Raw genomic sequence first — 24,090 nt, forward strand, 5'->3', positions numbered from 1 at the left:
TTTTTTGCCCGTGCACACGCGTATATGACGTCAACGTTAACGTTTCCATTGAAATCGTGACGTCATGCTCGTTTGGAGACACGTTTGACAGTTCGTTTGGAGACAGTGGATTTATCTTCGCTCATCTATATATTCCACTATCTATAGTGCATATACTATAGCGCCTGGATGTGGCTGCGGCGAGTAGAAAATCAGCCACTGCCAATAATTCATTGGTACGTTTGCGTCCAGGCGCTATCGTATATGCGCAAATAGCCAGCAAGAGTTAACCACCAGAAATTTGTATGGCGAAAGCCATCTAACGCGGGTTTTCTCAAAATTAGGAACTTTTCATGAAAAACTATTTGGTACCGGTTATGAAGGATGGTGTCCGCTACTACGCCTACCAAATATTTTTTCGATTAAGGTGCTTAATTTTGAGAAATCGAACCTTAGATGCCTTTCGCCATACTGATTTCAGAAAGTTAACTCCTAGTGTGCCGCTGTAAGCACGCTCAAAGCAGGCGATTCATTTTCTTTCACCATGCTGAAGTTCGAGAATGGCAACACTTCTCGTTATATATATACACGGTTAGATCAGACAACCCAAAATGAAGTTCAGACAACTCAAAATTATGTTCATTTCACTTAATTTGGACCGTTGGTGGGGGAAGCCAATTTTGAGTTGTATGGCCCAACTCGGATTTGAGTAGTTTCCGTTTGATCCCGTGTGAAAAAGTACCTAAATATTAAGTTGTTTCCACCTAAAGTTAAGTTCAAATAGGTTTAAACAACCTAAATTTGAGTTCAACCCCTTTAACCTAGCGTTGGCTTCCCCCATCGAACCGCTATCGTTGGGTGGTTTTCTTTCTCTGTTTTTGACATCAAAGGATGGAACGAAAGAGATGCCAGATCGAGAACAACTCAAAATTTGGGTTGTTTGATCTACCCGTGTACATATGTATTTTGTTCAGCAGTTCAGCGTCGAAAAACCTCGTCGTCTCGTCCCGTCCGTCACTCCACTCCCACTCGTCTCGTTCGAGTCATGTCATCTTCCACTCTTCCAGTCATCGTCATTACGCGACGAGCGTTCCACCCGTACGGACGTATTTTTGCGGTCTGCTTCATAAATGGCGATTCTGTTTTTCTTCTCTGCGTCGAAATCGAAAACCCCGGCCCGCCGATCTGCCAGTGAAAAGGGAACGGCGAAATAAATGCCGCGCCGCGCGTGTTCTGCGGGATTTCTGTACGTAAATGTTCAAGACTGCCGAGCTGCTGCTGGTTGGTGAGAAAGGTATGAGAGAAGAACCGAAAAATTTTGTGCCTCCGCCGAGGGGCCGTCGTGCGGTGCTCTGGACGCGTGTGTTGTGAAGTGGATAGTAGGAGGCGAAGCGAGAGGTGGTTGGTCCGATTCGATGCACATAGGAGTAAATGGTTCATATTCATGGTCAAAAATTGAGATTGGGATGTTGCAGCATTGTGGTAAAATATCTGGGATTTAAGTAATTTTCGGAGAGCTTTTCAGAAGCTTGATAGCATTTCATAAAGTATGATAAACTTCTAGCCTTTAAATGATTCTTTAACTTTGTTTTAGGCCAGTGTTAAACTATAAATAATAATTAATTAATTCAAGCTCTATCTGGAATAAGGGCGAATGTCGCAAGAGAGGATTCTCTTCACCGACTTCCCCTCTTTTTGATAAAAGTGACAAGCAGTAGATTTCTTTGTGGTTTATCACTACAGCACGATAGAAAACAATGCGAACTTGCATTCTGAGGTGATAAACTGCAAAGAAATCATCTGCTTGTCACTTTTATTTAAAAGAGGGGAAGTCGACGAAGAGAATTCTCTCTTGCGACATTCGCCCTTTTACCAGATAGAGCTTGAATTATTAATAATTTAGGGCGTGAGGATTAAAATATTCTGAAAAAAAGAACATTTTAGACAATCTCGTTCTTGCCTCATTTTTTTTTTCTTTATTTCTGTGAATTTTGAAATTACTTTACTTCCTCAGCTTTTATGTTTAAAGCGAAAATGGTCAATTCAACTGCATAGAACTGTCACTTTGAAAGTTAAAAATGGTGACATTCTGTCTATCAATCATTTGCTTCAAACAAATTATAAAAATGTGGGGGATGTCAAATTATTTCAATGTTTTGATGGGCCGTCCTCATATTCGGATTTGATTGAAGCCTTGATGCTCTGGACAAAATGTCAGTCAAATCGGTTAACGTTTGGGCGATGCTAAACTCGTTGGAAGTTTATGATTTAGTTAGATGGCACCATCTGCGATATAAGAACCATGACACTTTTTCAGTTTTTTTGCAGAATTTAATACAGAATGTTATCCTCAAAACGGAAGAAGATTAGTGTTTAATCGGCGAAGTTATTAGCATTTTTCTGAAGAGAAGTTTGGGCAATTTTCGTTTCTTAACACTAGAAAAGAAATTTATTCACTCTTACAACACTTCAGTAAAATAATAATAATTACCTTGCCGGTTAAGCATGGAGAAACACCAAAATTCAGTAGCTTGAAGTTAGATTATATCATTTACGATGTAGTACTACAATAAGCTCCTTAATCAGTTATTGCAGAATTAAATACAGAATCTAGATCTAGCTTCTTTGACCAATATTTTGTCCAAGTGACCCACCTATGTGCGACGGTCGGCAAGCAAAAGAGGCTCCGTCCGACATTGGCAGCCTGGCAAAAGCGACGACTGAATCAGTGAGAGAACGTTAGCCCGAGTGATAGGTTGGTGATTTTTCGCTGCTGTTTGCTGCCAGCCCTAGTGGAAGAAATTAATCGAGACCAGAAAAAAAAAACGCGAGGAAAAAAGGAGTGGAAAATTGATAGTCACACGGTGGAAGTCTTTAAAGTTCTTAATTCCAGTGTGGTTTTTACGGTGGAGATCTGGAGGTGCTCTCCTGGCAAGCCCTGCTGGGTGGCGAAGCCTCTCGGTGCTGAATATTGTGCGTAATGTGAGTTGTGCTAAATCATACAGCGAGTGAAAAAGTGTAGAAAAAATATCGGTGGTCCGAAAAAATTGCGTTCGATCGGCTACGGTCGGAGTGATTCCGGACTCCGAAGCGACAGTTCCGGAGAGTGGTGCCGGCCCAGGTGCCGTGGGGATCGAAAATAGATCAACGGAGGAAAATCAAACGACGACGAGGACGATGTCTGATAAAGTGTCGATATCGCCATCCAAAAGTCGGAGGCAATTAGTAAGTGATGGTTGTTCTTCTTTTTCACATTCACCTCTCCCCTTCACTACCTCTTCCACGCCATTCCTCACAGTTCCATTCCGTCTCATCAGTTTCTTCTCCGCGATGCCCCATGCGATTGCACGTTTTGAAGAAGGAACGAAAAAAGACTGATTCCGCCGTAGGGATGTTCGAAATTGTTTTCAAAGCTTTTTACTTTTTAGTACGTTACTAGTGTTTAGTAAAAACTTTGATTACAACCAATTAAAAAGTTATATTGTCAATTAAGTTGTTATAAATTGTTGAGACTTGATTGAGCTTTTACAGAATATTGTTGTGAATTCGACTGTTGGAGTGTGGATTGTTTCCTTGTGATTAGTGATTAGTTTTTGTAGTGGATAAGAAGATTGAAATGAGAAGTTATTACAAAATAATTACTTCAAAATTCCCCTAAAATTATTACCTTGTAACGATATGTACTCATTTATTGATTGTTTTAAATCAGTTTTAAATCCGCTCCATGGTAACGCAAAAGTGTTTTCGGGTTTTCGATCGTGTCAGAATGAATCGACAACAGAGTTCAGTTTGCTGAGTATTGTTGCGACGAACGGTCGAGCTTAGAAACCAAATCATGAAAAGTTTTCTCTTTACCGGGTGGGAATCGAACCTACACTCCATAGTGTATCGATCACTAGTTCGCACTTCACAATCCGACTCAACTCTCGCACATCGACCGTCGTTCTTCGCGTCCGAACATAGACTCCCTCCCTCGCTCTACGACTTTGTCTTCAAGGGCTACATGTGGTCTTCGCTCATTACACCGACCAGTGTTACACCGACTGATGAATATATCCTCGGTACATCCCTCCCAACTTTAGTATCTAAGATGCTATGTGTCAGTTGTGTATTTTATTTCAGTAACAACACTATTTACTTCAGAATCTTTATTTTCATCCCGTAAGTCACCTCTAGTGAAACAACATAATTAAGGGGAAAAATATATTAAGCTCTTTTAGTGGAATGTATTAAACCGTCTAAGACGAATTAAGTACTGTCCATTTAATTCCACTAGTTAATTTTCGTAATCTTTGCAGATACGTATTTCGACCACAACTGTGTGGTCGTCTTCAGTGTCTTGTACGAGTCAAGTCGAGTCAAGTACAAGACACTGAAGACGACCACACAGTTGTGGTCGAAATACGTATCTGCAAAGATTACGAAAATTAACTAGTGGAATTAAATGGACAGTACTTAATTCGTCTTAGACGGGATAATTAAGGGTTATCTAATACAAAATCTTTAAATCTTCCTGGTAGGTTAACTGTCCTTCGTTGTTCGTGTGTGATGTGTACATTAGCACCCTGATCTTCTTGCATCTCTATTGGTCCTTCTTCCTCTACTTTGTCAGAATCTTTCAGTTCATTCTCTCCTTTCCCCTTTTTTAATAATTTAAAATGTGTACTGTTCCGCGTGTATACCTTACCAGACTCTAGTGATTCTGCTGTAACTTCACCTCCTCTAACACTAGTCACTATGAATTCCTCAGCGGTGAAAGCAGGTTGAAGCGATCCGCGTTTCAAATTTTTCATAATTACAGCATCTCCTACCTGTAGGGTGTGTGGTGTAGCTTGACGATTAGAATCTGCTCTCAACTTGTGTCTCTCTTTCATTATCATGTCGCGATCTCTCGAAGCTTCTAAGAACCGACTTGGGTTCTTCTGAAGTGACGGAATTTTGTTTCTCATATCTCTTCCGAACATCATTTGTGCTGGGGAGACACCTGTTGTCTCTTGTGGAGTTGAATGGTACATCAGAAGATACTCCAATAAATCTGACTTCCAGTCAGATTCTTGGATTGTGCTTATCTTGATGCGGCGTCCAAGATTCCTCATTTGCCTTTCTACGGCACCGTTTTGTTCTGGCCAATACGGGGTAGACAAATTCAAGTGAATGCCGAAACTTGTACAGAAATGTTTTAACTCTGCCGATCGAAACTGCGGCCCATTATCTGCAGTAATAGAGCTAGGGACACCAAATGACGCAAACATTTTCAGTAATGCTTTTATTACTTTTGAGATGTTGCAGGACTCATCGGTTCGATTTGGATAAATCGGCTGGTATAGCAAACTACTACGAAAAGTGATTCGCCTGAAGGTAAACCTTCTTTGAAATCCATCGCTAAATCCTGCCATGGTTCCGTAGGAATGCGTCGTGTTATAGGATTCGGTTTATCTGGGAGTCCGGTCATTTGACAAGGCTTACAGCCTCTCACCACCTGATCAATCATTTTGTCCATAGCCGGAAACCACACTTTTGAACGGAGGTGTGCTTTGATTCCCGTACTTCCTTGGTGACCAATGTGGGCCAGCTCAACAATTCTCTACCGAAGATCCCGTGGTACGACAATCCTATCCGCTCTCAAAATAAGGCCATCATAATGTGTCAAGTCGTTCCTGATAGTTAATGCACGATATTGGATTGGTACGTCGTCCCAAACTCCTGTCTCAATAGCTTCTTTAACTAAAGATAGTTCCTCGTCTTTCATTGTAGCGTTCTGTAACTCTTGGAAGTGTATAGTTGACAGTTTTGCCTCTTCTATTATCCATTTGATGACATCACATTCCCCTGTAAAACTTGTCTCTGCTACGGATAATCGCGAAAAAGAGTCGGCTAGATTCTGATCTCCCGGTTCGTACCTAACAAATTATATTTTTTTTTATTTACCTAAAAATCTGAGAAATTGGCTAATGTTACCTCACATCGAAATCAAACGCTTGTAATCTCAATATCCATCTCTCGATCCTTGCAGATGGTTTAGACTGCACCCGATTAAAAGGTATTGAAGAGGTTTGCAGTCGGTTACCAGAGTAAACTTCTTACCATAGAGGTAAATGTATAGCTTCTCCATTGCCCACACGATCACATAGCACTCCTTCTCGGTTTGGCAATACTTCCTCTCATGAGCAGCAAGACTACGCGATGCACAATAAATAGCTCTGGATAATCCTGCTTTTTTCTGAACAAGTATTGCTCCCAATCCAACCGGACTGGCATCTGTAATCAACAGTGTTTCGTCGGCTGGATCATAAAATCCCAACGAATGCACGTTTCCCAAAACACGCTTTATTTTTTCCAGTTCCTCGTTATGCGTTTGTTTCCATTCAAATAAACATTCTTTTCTTAACAAACTTCTCATGTTAAACGTCAGCGTTGATAGGTTAGGTATGAACTTGCCAACAAAGTTAATCATACCTAACAACGACTTTAATTCGGTAACCGTTCGTGGAGATCGCAGATCCAAGATGGCTTGCACTTTGTCATGTGTCGGCTTGATACCTGTTGTTGATATCGTGTGGCCTAAGAATTCAGCTTCTGTAACTCCGAATACCGATTTCGTTGTATTAATTTTCATGTTCAATTCTTCTATGCGTTTCATAACCTGCTTTAGCCTAACATCGTGTTCTTCTTCTGTGCTACCATGAATAAAAAAGTCATCCATGAAGATTATGAGACCATCTATGCCTCTGAATAGAGTTTCCATAGCTCGTTGAAACAATTCTGGAGCAGATTTGATACCAAACATTAATCTACGAAATCGGTATGTTCCACTACGAGATACAAATGTAGTTATGTGTCGGCTGCCCGGATCGAGCTCAAAATGGTAGTATGCGGATTCCAAATCAATTTTTGACAATTTGATAACACTTGGAATGGACGCTATAGCAACGTCTATATTAGGCACAGGATAATTTTCTCGCATAACAGCCTGATTAGCAACTCTCATGTCTACACACAGCCTGATCTGACCGTCGCTTTTTCGTATGGGTACTAATGGTGATACCCATGAAAGTGGACCATCTGCAATTTCAATTATCTTCTTCTCTAGCAGATCCTGAATAACCTTTAATTGAAAATAGAACATTATGTTGAAAACTTACTCTACTTCTACCTCCTCTACCTAACAACCTAGCTGATAACTCACCTTCTCTACATCTGCTTCCATCGCAATTGGAAGTCTACGAACCGGTTGAATCACTGATCTAACTGTTTCATCAATCTGTATTCTCACCAACATGTCCGGTACCTTTGGGAATTCCTTAACGTGTCCGTCCTCCAAATTGTTTTTCTGGACGACATTGTTGACGTTGTATCCAATTTTTAATACACCGAGTGCAAAAGCTGTCGATTTACTGAGAAGATCAGTTTGTCCATGGGGTGCTACCAGCATATGTGTCCAACATCCGCTATCATCACCCGGTACACTGATTTCAACCTCGAACGCCTTCGTAAACAATATTTTGTCTTTCGAAGCAAACGATTCGTATTGAGTCTCCATTTGATCTGCATCGCGTTCATTAATGATTTTTGCTCCCAGTTTCTTTAATTTTGCATACGTCTCCTCTCTGATGATGTTTGCTGGGGATCCCGAGTCTACAACCATCGTAGTCAAAACTCCTCCAATGTAAAAACATAGTTTTTCTGAATCTCCACCCTCATCAACGTAGAAAACTGCTTTATCGGACGGTTTATCTCTTGGGTTATCTACATCGTCTTGTCGGTTCTCGAGAATTGCATACACTTTTTCTTGAAACCTGTTTGGCGTTTGTTATCTTCATGTTTCCTTTTCCTACAACAAGCCTTGAAATGACCTTTCATACTACAATTGAAACAAGTGACATTCCTAGCAGGACATTTTTGCAAATCCTTCGCTATGTGACCAGGGCGATTACAATTATAGCATTTACGTGAACTCTGTGTGGGAAAATTTCTCTCTGTTTGACGTACATTTGACAACTGATTAATTATTGGAATTGCATGATCTTCTGTATGAATAGATGATCTTCCATAATGCCGAAACTGTTTTTGAACTTCTTCCATAGTTTTCCCTATTTGTAGGACGTCTGTCAGGCTTTTTTCCTCCATGAGAAGTTTCTTTCTTAGCTCTGTTGAAGAACAACCCTCAATTATTTGATCCACGATCATATCATCATCATCTGGGAACAGACATCGATTTGCTTGGTCTTTCAAACGGAAAACAAATTCTTCAAAATTCTCGTTCTGGTCTTGCTTCATGGCTCTGAACTGATGTCGCTCAAACCTTTTATTCAATTGTGGAGCGAAGTAATTGTCCAGCGCGACTATCGCAGAGTCATATTTCATAATTCGAAGCTCAGACCCATCACCAATAAGAATGCCGACTTGAACTTTATCAACTTTATCGAAATATGTCTGTAACTCAATTCCCCCAAGAACCAATAGCAGATTAACTTTTTCTTCGTCATCAATTATTTCATTTGCCGCAATAAATCGACCAAAAGCTCTTTTCCATTTTAGCCAGTCGTTTCTAGGATCTGATCCTACTTTAAACGGTGGCATTACTGATGCATCTGTAGAAAAATAAAACAAACGGTAGTAGGCAGAAGTTGAATGTTCCTTAATGGAATTATCCTAATCTCATTACTGACTATATAACGCTACAATACGTCATGCAGGTCGGCATTAGAACAATATTTTGATGAACAGCATACATCTTCATTTCACCTTATACTACCGTAAATGTTTCTCAAATTCCTCGTTACGTTTTTTTGTAATCATTCCCATGTATCATGAAATTAAAAAAGTGAAATCCTTACCTTAATCCAATTGGTCGGTTTACCATGTATATAACCTACTTTGCATTCTGACCTCACGCAACGTATCACATCCAATAACCAACAAAACAAAATCGCTATACACGTCCATAATGAAAACCATCAATAACATAAACATAAAGGCTCCTTTTTTTTGAGCGTATATATTGAGATTCTCACGTCCGAATGTGTGAGTGGCGATAAAAGGAAAACAAACACTCCTAGATGGTGCTACTCAGCAAAGTTTGGGTAAAAATAAGTATATTTCCATATATTTTTTGACTCCTTCGCAACCATTGTGATGACTCGATCAATTTTGAGGTTACGAGCAGAAGGAAAACAAACATGTATTTACACATGCCGAACTGCACATCAGTGTGCGAGCGTTAAACGTCACTCATCTCTATACTCTCATTCCCAGCATGCTATCTCTTTTCAAAATCACCTCCGTAGCACGGAGCCATTTGCGTTTATTCATTCGTGTATCCAACAATGCCTTTTCATCAATCCGATTTAGCACGCAGCTACTCACATATACTATCAATGCATTAGCACGAAGCTAATCTCCTTGACAATACATACTATCGCGTGAACTTTTAAAAACATTTTTCCATACCAATTTTCACTCCAATACCTTGGAAGATACCATTCTACCATAACATGGATATTTTGTTCGTATCATATCATTCCACTAACACAAGCATATCCATTACTTTTCAATCAATAATTTCCGTAGCACGTAGCTGCATACCATTTTTTCAAATAGACTACTTTTCTTACAAAATCTCACATTATGCACGCTTTCACTACTACCACTTAAAAGCACGCAGCTTCACTGTATATTTTCCCTTTTTGCTTGAAATGCAAGTTTCCGTTGATGCCCTCCAAAACAAGATATCAAACATGCAATATTATTCCTCTTGGCAGCGCATCGATATTCTCATTTGCGAACATGTTTCGTGGCAGTTCGTAGTAAGTGTTACATGTATATCAGGTAGGTTGTATCACTAACACTAAGGTTCCGCCATTTTTTTGTCACACTCATACCATGTTGATTGACGCTTGCCACGAAGCCGCCATTTTGTAAAAAGTAACAGCGTCTCTTTTATCACACATTTCTTTTTTATTTTCAGTTATCCGTAAACACCGGAGCTTCCTTTTTAAACTTCATTACATCGGATTTCAAAATTGCATACACGATTTCATCTCTTATAAACTAAACTATTATTTTCTTTAAATTATCTAAATTATTATTCCGACTTCCTTCGCTTACCGATTTTCATCCTCGTCGCCATTTGTATCGATCACTAGTTCGCACTTCACAATCCGACTCAACTCTCGCACATCGACCGTCGTTCTTCGCGTCCGAACATAGACTCCCTCCCTCGCTCTACGACTTTGTCTTCAAGGGCTACATGTGGTCTTCGCTCATTACACCGACCAGTGTTACACCGACTGATGAATATATCCTCGGTACACATAGCACATGGGTTTAGACGATTGACGTCGCTAACCGCACGGCCACGAAGCCTATAACTGTATTTGTTGTAACCGATGGACTACTACTCACATACAGTTGTCTAAAGACAGGTTTTTACGACCAACGATTTTTTTCCGAATTACAAATGCTAAAATTTCTTATAAAATTTTCACAAAAAATGCTTTGGGATTTCACGAAAAAATGTTTTGAAAAATGCTTTTGGGATTTCCACGGGAAATTGTTTGGAATTCACTCGTGAATCTATTTCGTTTTGACACAACTCTCTTAAAAAGCCACGGATGATGGGGTCGACGTTGAGTCGTCAAGTGTCTCTGTATAATATGAACTAATGAAGGCAAACTAAATTCACATCGGAAGTCTTCTTTCAAGAGGCCCGGAAGCCTCCTTGAAAGAAGCTCCAAAGACTCCTTTCAATAGTCTTAGAAGTGTTCTATCAAGAAGCTTGGAAGCCTCCTTTCAATAGGCTCAAAAGTGTTCTATCAAGAGTCTTGAAGGTCTCCTTTCAAGAGGATCGGAAGTTTTCTTTCAAGAGGCTCCGAAGCCTCTTTTTAAAAAGCCCCGAAGTCTCCATTTAAATAGCTCCGAAGCCTTCCTTCAAGAGGCTCGGAAGCCTACTTGAAAAGGCTCGGAAACTTATTTTTAAAAAGCTCCGGAGCCTGCTCTTAAGAAGCTCGTAAGTCTTATTTCAAGAGGCTCGAAAGCTTCCTTTCAAAAGGTTCGGAAGCCTCCGGTTCGCGCCCGTCTCCACCACTGTGAATATCAATCACACGACCCAGTTTCCACTTCAAAGGTGGTTGTTCTTCTTCTTTCAGGACCACCATAGTCCCTACAACGATGTTATTCCGTCTAATAGTCCACCTTGTCCGGTTGTGATTAGGCTGTTAGGCGATTCTCGGGAATACCATCTAGATCAGGCTCCGGAATAGCCTCGAGGGTTCGCTGAATTAGAAAGTGACTTGGAGTTATTGTTTCGAAGTCGTCCGGATCATTACTGAGCGCAGTCAGAAGTCTCGAGTTTAAAATGGCTTCTGCTTGTGCCAGTATTGTATTCATCTCGTTATTAAGAAGTTGTTGGAAAGGCTTGACCACCGACTCCCACAATCCACCAATCCACCATAATTATTTTCGGTTTGTCACGCCGTGCAATAAATCGCTTCAATGTTGCGTGGAGCCTTGAGCGGAGAGATCTGCGGCTAGCACCAAGTGCACAGCCTTGGTCACTAAGCAAATGTAAACGACAACGAAGACCTTTGTGGGATGGATTGCGGCGGTGATGGTATGCAACATTGAAGCACAGACAATCAGACATAACACATTGAACATTCACTCATCAAATTCATCGTCGTTTGAACACTAACGACATCTTTTTTTTTTATTCCTTTCTTTATTTGTTAGACACTCTGTGTTACTTAACCGCTACTGTGCCGAGATCTACTGTGGTATTCTGCTGAACAGAATCCACACAGAATCTATTTTTAGATTTCCATTACCATTATTGTTGTCGTTGCCAAGTCCATCTCATCGTGAGTCTCTATTGTGTCCGTTTGTCCATGTCGTACATCCAATGTTCGTTGCATTCTTCGGTTGCCATTAAGCCGGGTCTGTTGGAGGAATGCCTCCGAGAAGAACAAGTTGTCAGTCGTCATCAGGCAACCGTGACGGTAAGACGCGTTCCCCAATACGCTACCGGATGGGCTGCGCATCCGGCGACTGACGAGGGTTTGGTGGAGGGGCTGGGAATCGAACCCATGACCATTCGCTTGTAAGGCGAACGTGTAGCCAACTACGCTACGGGACCCCCCAACTAACGACATCTGTTGATTTCAATTAGTTGGGCGGATCGCGAGCCAGATGGCGGTAGTGAGCAAACGTCAAACTCGAGCAAATCCGATGCGCGCGCCACTAGTGATCGATTGGCCAACTAATGAATATTTGAATTGACCAGTGACGAGTGTTATGTCTGTTTGTCTGTGACTGAAGGGTCCGCAATAGTCAACTCCAACACGTAGAAATGGTGGACAAGGAGTAACTCTCTCCGTTGGGAGGTCAGCCATAAGTTGATCTTGAATCCGTGGTTTTGCTCTAAAACAGAGTACACATTCGTGAATCATTTTCCACACGAGATTGCGAATGTTGGGGGGCCAGAAACGTTCTCGAATGGACGCAATGGTCACCTGCTGACCAGTATTCCCTCTCCAAGTTGTGGATACAGGGCTTTGAGTCTCGATGATTGTCGTACATCATGACCGTTCGAAAGATCCCGTTAGTTCGTGGGGAAAGCTTTCACGCTGAAAGAGCCTAATCAACAACTCGAAAGAGTTCCTTGGTTCGTTCGGTTGCTACGGTTGGCCTGACGCGCATTGTGCCGAAATCTGAGCACCCAAGCAGTAAGACGTTGTAGGTCGTTGTATGAGCCTGGCGTTCCTGGCCTCGAGATCCACTGGGTCCATTTCATCTTCACTGATTTGATTGGTTGAAGGCCAATTGCACTCTTCGAATCTGAGCCAATGTGGCCCACTGAACCAAAGTGATGGAATCATTCCTCTTGAGATAATATCCGCTGGGTTTTCCAGTCCTTGTACGTGGTTTCAAATGCTATTCTTCGTGATGTGCTGAGTCTGCGAAACTCTATTCGCCACAAACTGCTTCCGTCTTGACAGTGACGATGAGAGCCAGTATTTAACGATGGTAGAATCCGTCCAAAAAAAGAACTTTGCGTAAATGATTATACTACTCGCAACCTTTTCGAACAAGTGAGCTAACAATAGCGCAGCAGAAAGTTCCATCCTTGGAGTGGACAACCGTATGTTTCCTTTTTTCAGGTTATCAAGCGAAGCAACTCGAGATTTTGCCGTTAACATCCTCACACACCTCCTTTCAAGAGACTCGTAAGCCTTCTCTCAACATGCTTGGAAGCCTTCTTTCAAAATAACACTCAGGGTTGGGAAAAATCAAATTTTCAAAAAATCGAGGTTGATCAAACTCACCCGCGATCTTACTTTTAAATTATCAAGTGATAAAAACTCGCCAGCGATTAAGAATCGTTTGAAAATCGTATCTTGATTTGAAGCACTTACCGTTACATTTTGAACACTTTTTCCTCACTATTAGAAACGATAACACCAAATAGAGTATACAACGGGACTGTTGACAATTAGCAGATCATAGTAAAGATTAAAGTTTAAATGAAAATTCTGTGTTTATCATCGTTTGAGTACACAATTTGAGAAGTTGTCGCCGGCGACAACTCGCCTACTGTTTTCACGTGGAAAGTTTTCACATGAAAATTGCAATCATTATCGTCTGATAATGATTCAGCACAACACTGATAACACTTGTCAGCGTTAAGAAAATTATTTTGAGCTTTTTAGTGGAATGTCTTCACTTGTCATAAGACGAGTATAGTACAATCCCATTAAATTCCACCACTTAATTTTACCTTGACAGATACGGATTTCTACCTCAACAGTAAGGTCGTCTTCAGTGTCAGGCACTTCAATCCAATCCAATCAATCCCCAACCGCTATTTGAATAACTCCTAATTATATTATTAGTTCAGTTTCTTCAAATTCTAATATCAGTCTCTGACAAGTCACTTGTCATAAGACAAGTTTGTACAATTCCATTTAATTCCACCACTTGATTGTACCTTTGATAGATACGATACGTATTTAGACCTCAAGAGCAAGGCCATCTTCAGTGTCTCGTACTTGAATCAACTTAAGTCAAGACTCGAGTCAAGTACGAGACACTGAAGACGGCCTTACTGTGAGGTCGAAATATCTATACATATGTCAAAGGTACAATCAAGTTGTGGAATTAAATGGAGTTGTACAAACTCGTCTTATGACAAGTAAAGACATTCTACTAAAATCTCAAAATAATTTTCTTATCAAAAAGATTCTGTTTATTAACTATTAAGAGTAGATACCCAAAAACTACGGTGGAGGTGAATGGTCGGATTTTTTAAATTAATAATAAAATAAAAACCCAACTTAATTCACCTAGTGGTGATACTGCCTTTCTCGCATTTAGCCAAGACACCAACCTTATATGGCACTTATATAGCTCGACTAAAATCTCCGATTTATAAATTATAGTTTATGAGAATTTCTGGATTTCTAAGAGACCATGGTTTTATTAGATTTTCAAAATTTTCCTCAGTTTAATATCTCAAAAACAACATTTAAATTTGTGGAAAATTTATTTAAGGAATGGCTGTCTAAGACGAGTTTAGTACTTTCTAATTTATTTCACTATGTCCCAAAACGTAGTGGAATTGATTGAAAAGTACTAAACTTCTTGTCAAAAACATTTTGTTGGCATTTAAATTTGTTATTAAACCAAATCTTATTTTTTAAATTTCTTTATTAGGCGGGAACAAATTTTAATATCTTCCTCTGTCACCACCCCTCTCCGAATATTGATTCGCATGCACCCTCCAATGATATGCAGTCGAAACCCGGATGGCAATCCTACGATTGGATTCAATCGAATAATGACCATCCGGAAGAAAGTAATTTAAAACTGATAGAACCTGACAGTAAAAATAAAAGTTCAATTCAGATGTCGAGTGCAACGGATATATTTAACGAAGGTCGTGTATTTTATTGATTCTTGAATGTTTGATACGATATTTTACCAGCAAGAAAACAGATGCAACTATTTTAAATAAGAAGCTATGATTATTGGAAATGAAAGACAGTTTATTTATTTTTTTATTTATTTTAATATTTATACATTTAGTACACTCGTAGCAAATAAAATTTCTGCGCTCATTTCAAACAAAATTGACAAAAAATTGCCCGGCAAGTCATTTACCAACGTTGAGCTTTTTTTTTGCCGTTCACCTGCTAATTTGATTGAGTAAATGTTGAGATTCACAGGATCATGTTCCTGTCCGTGATTTTTTTTTTCGATTTCAATGTACGGAGTTTTTTTTAATTTCTCTAATTCGTTGAAGTGAGGATGATTCGTTAAACGTTGAACATTCCACAATCGTGCGCAATTATCGCAGATGGGAAAGCTGGCTTAGTCCTGAAGCGATATAAAAAATCTAGAATTTTTAATTAAATGAAACATTTGACTGAATAATTATTCCTACTTTTTGAACTTTATCTTATACGACGAGGTCTAGAAACTTACAAGGTTTTCTGTCCGCAACTGAGAGAACACCAATTAGAAATAGCGACTGTTACCTATTTGTCTCGAACCATTTTTGCGTTAAAAGATCAATCTGAAAGTAATTCGGAAGTAATAGGGCTTGATCACAGTAACAAACTTTTTTACAATCTACTTTTGCCCTTTGGCGGAAAGACCCGTGTCATCAATTTTACAAAAAAAACCTCCATGTCAAACAGTGTCAAATGATTTCTCTATACGAAGGAGAACAACTCCAGTCGAATATCCTTCAAATTTGTGAAGTCGAATTAAATTCGTAACTCTTGACTGGTGAGTGGTTGAATGCCCATGGCGAAAACCAAATTGCTTATCAGCAAAAATAGAATTGTCATCAATATAAATCATCATTCTATTTGAAATAATCTTTTCAAACAGGTTGTTTATTGAAGAAAGTAAACTGATTGGGCGATAACTAGAAGCCTCAGCCGAATTTTTGTCCGGCTTCAAAATTGGAACAATTTTGGCATTTTTTCATTTATCTGGGAAGTATGCCAATTAAAAACATTTGTTAAATAAATTAACCAAACAGGATAAAGAGCTCTCAGGAAGTTTTCTGATAAGTACATACGTACACACTTAAAACAGATTTTGCTGTTCGGTACTTTTTTTGACGAAAAACTTCGGTAAACGTGGAAAATTACAGTTAATTCGGTAAACATGAATTATTTCACCGAATTCATACTGTAATACTTATTTTTTACCGTACATTGTAAAAATAAAACCGAACGAACTGCTAATTATTTTCTATATTACAGTATTTCGGTAAACTAACTTGAACTGTCAAACTCTTAATCCACTTTCGTTTGAACCAGAATGTGTTTGGTGTTGTTTGTCTTTGTTTAAAGAAAAGTTAACAATATTAAATCGGAATTATCTACGGATTACCAGCGTCCAGCATAAACAGGTATTGTAAATCTGCATTCAAATTATAACCATTTAATATTCCATCGTTATTCAAACTATTTTCAGCTTCTTCTTGTGGTTTTATGCTATGAAAGTGCACACGCGACCTGTTGAAAACTTCTTCAAAACTTTTCGCAAGCAGAAAATATGCTCATATCAATGCTCGTATAACATTTTAGTGTACTAAACTTATCCTAAGCAAATATTTGGCTGAATCCAGGGGAATGGAACAACTTCTTATCGAGCTGGATGTGCTGCCTTTTCGGGATTTTTCAAATTGTGTTATTCCTCTCGGAGTAAATCTCAGTTGTCCAAAGTGTAGACTGCTGACAGAGTTGGTGTGCATTAATAAAAAAATACATTACAACACAGCATGTGCATTTGAAAATTAATGAAAGAAATACAAAACAAATTTCTGTTTCTCATTGAAAACATTAAAAAAGTACCGAAACGTTCGGAAATTTTGATATTCAAATTACCGAACTGTACGGTACTTTTTGACAGATCATCACAAGATGAAATTACCGAACGATCTGTAATTATTTTTTTAATTACCGAACTAATTACCGTACGTTCAGCTGTTGAAAGTTCGGTAAAAAATTACCGTATACCGTAAAATATTCTAAGTGTTTAGAGAATACTATCATCACCCGGGGCTTTGATATGATTTTTTTTGTGATAGATCGCACTTCTTCCAAATTAGTTCACTACAAGGGGTCAAAAACATTCTCTTCATTGAGAATGTCTTCGAAGTCCCACGTGACTGATCCTCAATAGACTCTCAAACTGCTGAGAAAGGCATCACCAACGCTAGGTGGATTTATCTGTTTTTTTTAATTACATTTTGAAAATCTCGTCAAATAACTTTTATCAATATTACTTTTGGTATCGAAAGGAATTTGGTATGGTTCTCCAAATCATTTTGGTGAACATACATGCCCTTAGAGAACATGCCCATGATTTATAATTTAGATATGACCAAATGGAATGATCTAAGTTCTCGAAATATTTTGTAGTTCAATCTAAATGATCTGTCAAGTCAACTGGGGTCAGAACAAAGCCATCCCGAGCAAGCGACGACCTCGATAACAGAAGTTGGTATGAACTAGCCTTGCTTAAGAGGTAAAATACCAAAAACTTATATGCAGAATCCTTGAGACATAACATGCTTAGAAATTTCAATACCAAACGAATAATATTTTTTTATGTATTTGGTATTCAAATAGAATTTTGTAACAGAGTATGTTATGACTCAACTGCCGTTCTACGCATAATTGTCCCATGTTACCTTTGATGAAAAAACGCAAACTCGTGTCAATTTGTCCCACTGAAAAAATGAAGTTGTTGTTTGAGGATAATGAGAATGAAAACCGTTTAAATAAGTAGTGATTTGTTTTATGTCCTGGAAAAGTGTTGACTGCGCACATAACATCCCAAAAATATTTGTTAAATTTCGAGATCCAATCGATTCTGAAATTAGTGGGACAAATTGACTCGAGTTTGGATTTTTTCATCACAGGTAACATGGGACAATTATGCGTAGAACGGCAGTCAAGTACTATGCATATTAATTTTTGGTATTATTCCTCTGGTGTTTTACCTCTTATGCAGGGCTAGTTCATAACGGAGTATGGTATCAATAACAGAATTAGGTATTATTGAGCCGATTTCACCTGCTCGGGATGGGTTGCTGCTGTCCATACTGGCCCTTAGAAACTATTCATATGCTCTACGATTCAGTTCTCCAAACCATTCTGGATTTCAGACCAATTGATCTACCAAGTCAGCTGGGCTGAATACAAAGCACATTCTAGTTAATTTCCCATCATCATCCCATTGGTTTTGTACCAAGCGTAACTGACCTGGTAGAACAAGGTTCTGAACTCCAGAATACTTTGAAGAATCTAGAACATCTCAAGCTCTATCTGGTAAAAGGGCGAATGTCGCAAGAGAGGATTCTCTTCGTCGACTTCCCCTCTTTTAAATAAAAGTGACAAGCAGAGGATTTGATCGCGGTTTATCACCTCAGAATGCAAGTTTTCATTGTTTTCTTTCGTTCTGAGGGGAAAAACCGCAACGAAATCATCTGCTTGTCACTTTAATTTAAAAGAGGGGAAGTTGGCAAAGAGAATTCTGTCTTGCGACATTCGCCCTTATTCCAGATAGAGCTTGATCTGTAGAATAATTATATGCATTCGGTATTCGTCATTTCTAAAATAGTATTGGCACATTTTTGAGAAAACAAACAGGAATGAAATCGTTAATGCGCCGTATTATTGTGCAATTTTTTGTTCATATAAAAATGGTCAACTGATGACCCTTTCTCCGACGTTTACAGGATGTAGGTGTGGCCGATGACCAGTCTGTGTGCGTTTGGGACAATTCATGAGCTGACGATTATTTTGGGTATTTAAACATGTGAGTTTGCCTGAGATATTGCTAAGTCAAATTCGGGTCAATATGGCCCGAACACCGTAAGTTTAGGTTTTTTGAGCCGGTCAGGAACGTCGTACAAAGTAGATCAACGTACAGGAACATAGTTTTCCACGAAATAGGAAAGTCAAGGAGCTTCAGACGTTTTCATTGTTGCGTTGAAAAGTTATTACATTTTGAAAGTGCGATTCGGGTCATATCGACCCGAACATGTTAGGAAGGTTAAGCAGGCAGACTGTACAAGTGTTTTTTTCTTTGCCTTTAAGCCGATACAAATATTTAAAAACTATTTTGTCTCCCCACCCTAAATAAAATTCGGATAATTTTGAGGATTTCCAAAACGTTCTTTATATTTAATATTTATTTTTTATCATCCCTTCCCCCCTCCTCGACCTATCGGAAACCAGTAGGACAAAAATGATAAATATTTGTTACCGCCTTATTAGATTTCATGTTAAATTCACAATTCACAAAGTACGAAAAAATTTGCGATGTTCAACCCCCCCCCTCCCCCTTTGTCTCGCTTTTTGTAACAAACCACTAACATTTTTGTATGGATCATCACGCTGCTCAGAACCCCCTGCCCCCATAGAAGTGTGACGTACTTTGTGGATGGTCCCTTAGTTCAGCAACACGAATACCCTAAACTTTTGGAGCGATATCTGAAGCACCTGCAGGTAGCGATATTTATTTATAGCAGGAGCAGCACGTTAGTCTTGGTAAAAATCTAAAATAAATACATTCCTGCCCGAACTGGAGAAAACAACTTGATTATTTTCTGCACACTTTCCTGATTCCTCTGGTAGTTTTATACGGCCAAAAAAAGTTGAAAATTTTGGTCCAATTGTTTCTTTTTTATCGCGTCCCAGAGTCATGAAGAAAAAACTTTTTTTTCAAACTCCCTTGAAAAACGAATGAAATTCAACCGCGTTAAAGACAATCTTTCATCATCATTTTTTTTTCGCGTAGAACCACTGCGTCCATTGAGTTGAACTTTTGTAGTATACCCCTGATTACTCTTAACTATGTATTCGCATCTTGTAGGTTGATCACCATTTGTCAAGTAAACAACCTAAGACGCGTCTTTTCCCAGTCCGGTATAATTGAGTTAATAAGACCCACTACCTTTCCAGAATTTGCAGTCCAAATATCTCCTGGTTGCATATAGCCACTATTTAGAAATTTAGATCTACCCTTGTACAATGCATCACAACTGCAAAGCAGATGTTCCGAGGTTTCACGTTCCATGGTACAGAAACGACATATATCATTCTGAATGTGGCCAATATTTTTCAAGTGATATCTGCTCGGGCAGTGTCCGGTTATTAGGCCAGTGAAGGTGCAAAGAGCTCTCTTGCTGAGCTCCAAGAGCTTTTCGGTTACTTTAACATTGGGAATTATAAATCTCTTTGATTGAGCACACTTTTCGGCAACCAACTAGTTGGTCATCAACCTTTGTGCTTCCCAAGATTTCGATTCCATTTTTATAGTACAGTATGATATACCGCAGAAAGGTTCTGGGCCAATGAACTGTGTGTTTGAACCTCGTTTTGCAAGCTCGTCTGCCTTTTCATTACCTTCAATGCCACAGTGTCCTGGAACCCAGTAAAGATTTACGGAGTTTTCTTGGCACACTTTTCGCAATGAAAGAATGCAGTCCCAGACAAGTTTTGATGTACATTTAAAGCTACTCAATGCTTTGAGTGCCGCTTGACTATCTGTGAAGATACAAATATTTGCATATCTATATTTCTTCTCTACACAGATATTAGCACATTTCATTATAGCAAAAATCTCCGCTTGGAACACCGTTGGATAGTTTCCCATTGCCACTGAGATCGATATCCCAGGGCCGAAGATTCCTGCTTCCGTTTTTGTTCCTATTTTTGAGCCATCTGTGTAGAATTTTATGGAACCGTCCCGAACAGTGGGACCTCCGACTTCCCAGTCCATACGTGATGGCTCACGTATGTTATAAGGAATGTCATAGTTCTCCACAGGTTTCATCCAATCTCCACTCATATTCATCACTGGCCCATATTGAAAATTTTGTGAGATACTCAAGTGGCCCACTTAATTGCCTGACTTGAATAACTTCAATCGTTTAAGTTTTTGCATATTCTTTTCCGCTTCTAACTGCACGAATTCATACAATGGTAGCAGATTTAGAATTGCATCTAACGATTTTGAAGGAGTGCTACGCATCGCTCCCGTTTTAGCAATGGACACTAACCTTTGCAGTTTTGTCAGCTTCTTCTGTGCAGTAGCCTCTTTTGTTTTTGGCCACCATACAAGAGCAGCATATGTCAGTTTTGGACGAATAATGGAAGTATAAATCCACTTTGTCATTTTTGGTCTTAAGCCCCATTTTCTTCCAAATGTTTTAGAGCATATCCAGAAGGCACTAGTTGCCTTTCCGATCGCACACTCAATATGAGCATTCCAGTTTAGTTTAGAATCCAGAATGACTCCCAGGTATTTGACTTGTTCACTAAGCTGAATTTCTAGTCCTCCAAGCTTTAGAGCTTTTAAATCAAGTTTCCTTTTCCTAGTAAATGGTACAATTTCAATTTTTAACGGATTAATGCTAAGGCCTTCCTGAATACACCACGTTTGGGTAATATTTAGAGCCCATTGCATTCTTTCAGAAATGATATTGTCGAATTTCCCCCTCACTATGATGACAATATCGTCAGCAAAGCCTACAACCTCGAAACCTTTTTCTTCTAAGCTTCCTAGAAGATCGTCTACAACTAAGGACCACATTAGTGGTGAGAGGACCCCTCCTTGAGGGCAACTTTTTGTTGCACATACTGTAAGAGACGAATTTCCCAGCTCTGAAGAGATTTCTCTTTTTGCAAGCATGGTGTGAATCCATTTGATGATGTTCGTGTCGAAGTTTCTTTTCTTCATGGCACGATCCATTGACGAATAAGAAGCGTTATCGAAAGCTCCTTCAATGTCCAAGAAAGAACAAAGTGCTATTTCTTTTACCGAAAGCGCTTTTTCTACCTTAGATACCAATGTATGAAGTGCCGTAACTGTTGACTTACCGGACTGGTAAGCAAACTGGAACTTAGACAGTGGATGTTTAATCATGTAATTTGAGTTGATATAATCACTCAACACTTTTTCCATAGTTTTCAACAACTGATGAAAGACTAATGGGCCTGAATGATTTAGGATGCGTCTTATCTCGCTTTCCTACTTTTGGTATGAAAATAACTTTTACTTTCCTCCATGAAGATGGAATATAATTGAGTCTTAGACTTGCCTTGAAAATCTCAATTAACGGCGGAATCAGCTCTGATTCTCCGTTTTGAAGCATTGCTGGAATTATTCCGTACGGTCCGGCAGATTTATAAGGCTCAAAAGATCTCACTGCATTCTCTACCCTGACTTTCGTAAAGATATCGTCAGCCAAGGCTTGTGCAACATTTTTCGCATCATCAGACATTTTAGTCGTTCTTGCTGAACATCTTTGACTTTCAAACGAACCACTTGTTGTTGGGTCTACACACATAATCGATCCAGGAAAATGGGTTTCCATAATCAACTTTAATGTTTCACCGTAAGTTTGTGTGGAAAATCCATCCTTTTTTTCAGATTCCCTAGTTCATTAGTATGATCTTTCGCAAGTGCCCTCTGAAGTCTCGCGACTTCTGGAGTATTGCTAATATTTTCACACGTTTGAACCCACGATCTTCTTTTAGACTTTTTTATTTCGTTATTGTACTCAGTAAGTGCACTCCTATACGGAGTTCAATTCGAGGTTCTTTTTGCTTTATTAAAAAGTTTACGAGAAGTCTTCCGTAGTTTCTCCAATTTTGAGTTCCATCACGGAACGTCCCTGCTAGAGGACGACTGTTTCGTAGGACAACTGTTGTAGAAAGCATTTAAAATCTTATCATTTACCTTTTGGGAAAAATATTCCAGTTCTAGAACTAAATCAATCTTTCCACCTTTTGTAAATGGGTCTGAATTTAAATATTGCTCATATTGTTCCCAGTTCGTTTTTCTAGCGTTTCTAAATGAAGTTGATAATCGTTTTCCCCAACTCCATTCAAACACAATATGTCTATGATCTGACAATGATGTTTCCTTGGAGACATGCCAGTTTGCAATTCTTTCATAAATCGCACCGTTGCACAGTGTCAGACCTAAGACCTCTTGTCTAATTGCATTAGAAAATGTTGGATCATGTCCCCTATTGCAAATATCAATATTATTGGATGAGAGATATTCAAGTAAGCATTCACCTCTACTGTTGATATCCGTTCTACCCCACACGGTATGATGCGCATTAGCATCACAGCCAATGATGAATGACTTGTTATTCTCTCTGCAGTATTGGATAAATGATTCGACCTCAGGAGGAGGGGCCTCAGGATCATCACCCGGAAAATAGGCCGAAGCTACAGCAACCTCAGCTTTTCCATTGGTGGTTGGCACCTCAACCATGATCGCAACCACGTCCCGTTTTAAAAAGCTTGTAATGGGGTAACATTTCAATGTTTTATCGACTAAAATAGCAGTTCTTAGCGAACTGTGTTTTTCGTCATAAAACAACTTACAATTCTGTATGTCTATACCATGTATTTTCCCTTTATTAGACCATGGCTCTTGAATTAGTGCCACGCCAAATTCTTCCTTTTTGAATCTCCTACTCATAACAGCAGAAGCTCCTTTTGCATGATGGAGGTTCACCTGCAGGTTCCTGGAGGTTCACCTGTTCATACATTGGACCTTTTCATGTGTACAGCATACAATATTTGCATCAAATTCTATGTCCTACAAAGCATATCAAATTTTGGACATCCCTAAGGCAAGTTCCTTTTTGACACGGTTGTGTCGTGTTGCGTAGCACCAATCCAAAATAGAGACGGTATGGCACTTGCTGGCTGTTTTGCTGCTGCGGGCGGGGTGTTGTTTGGTTGGACCAAGAAGGAACAACCGATTATCAAGTGCATGCTGATTAGTCTCGGAGGAGGCAAAAGTCGTTTTAGTACACAAGATGACTTGTGAAAGGGTAACCACAGTGGAGAGAATGCTCCTCGAACAAGCCGCAAAACGCATCTCAAATGAAGCACACCACAATTGAACCACACGAAAATAGACACGTCGGACCCGGATCCCCCGGAAACCGAATTTCGCAGGATCAATGCCGTGAAGTACCCCAATAGTATGGCGAAGCCCACCAGATCAGCAAACGCAGCAAAAACGACCACGATCCGCCATCACATGCATTGCGGCATTTCC

At 39.4% G+C, this 24,090-nt stretch overlaps 1 protein-coding gene across 3 annotated transcripts in view; it reads left to right on the plus strand.

Moving 5' to 3' along the window:
* Positions 1-1,056: 1,056 nt before the first annotated feature.
* Positions 1,057-24,090, plus strand: part of LOC134221244 (jmjC domain-containing histone demethylation protein 1) — an 80,953-nt gene continuing 57,919 nt past the window's right edge. Inside the window, exons 1-2 of one of the 3 annotated variants that reach the window (XM_062700429.1) lie at positions 1,057-1,273; positions 2,566-3,204. In XM_062700429.1, the coding sequence (XP_062556413.1) occupies positions 3,157-3,204 (48 nt within the window). In that variant the 5' untranslated portion in view covers positions 1,057-1,273; positions 2,566-3,156. The remainder of the gene's footprint in view (positions 1,274-2,565; positions 3,205-24,090) is intronic. The other 2 variants (XM_062700430.1, XM_062700431.1) reach the window with 2 other exon arrangements.

This window comes from Armigeres subalbatus, chromosome 3 (genome assembly GCF_024139115.2).
Source record: "Armigeres subalbatus isolate Guangzhou_Male chromosome 3, GZ_Asu_2, whole genome shotgun sequence".
NCBI lineage: Eukaryota > Metazoa > Arthropoda > Insecta > Diptera > Culicidae > Armigeres > Armigeres subalbatus.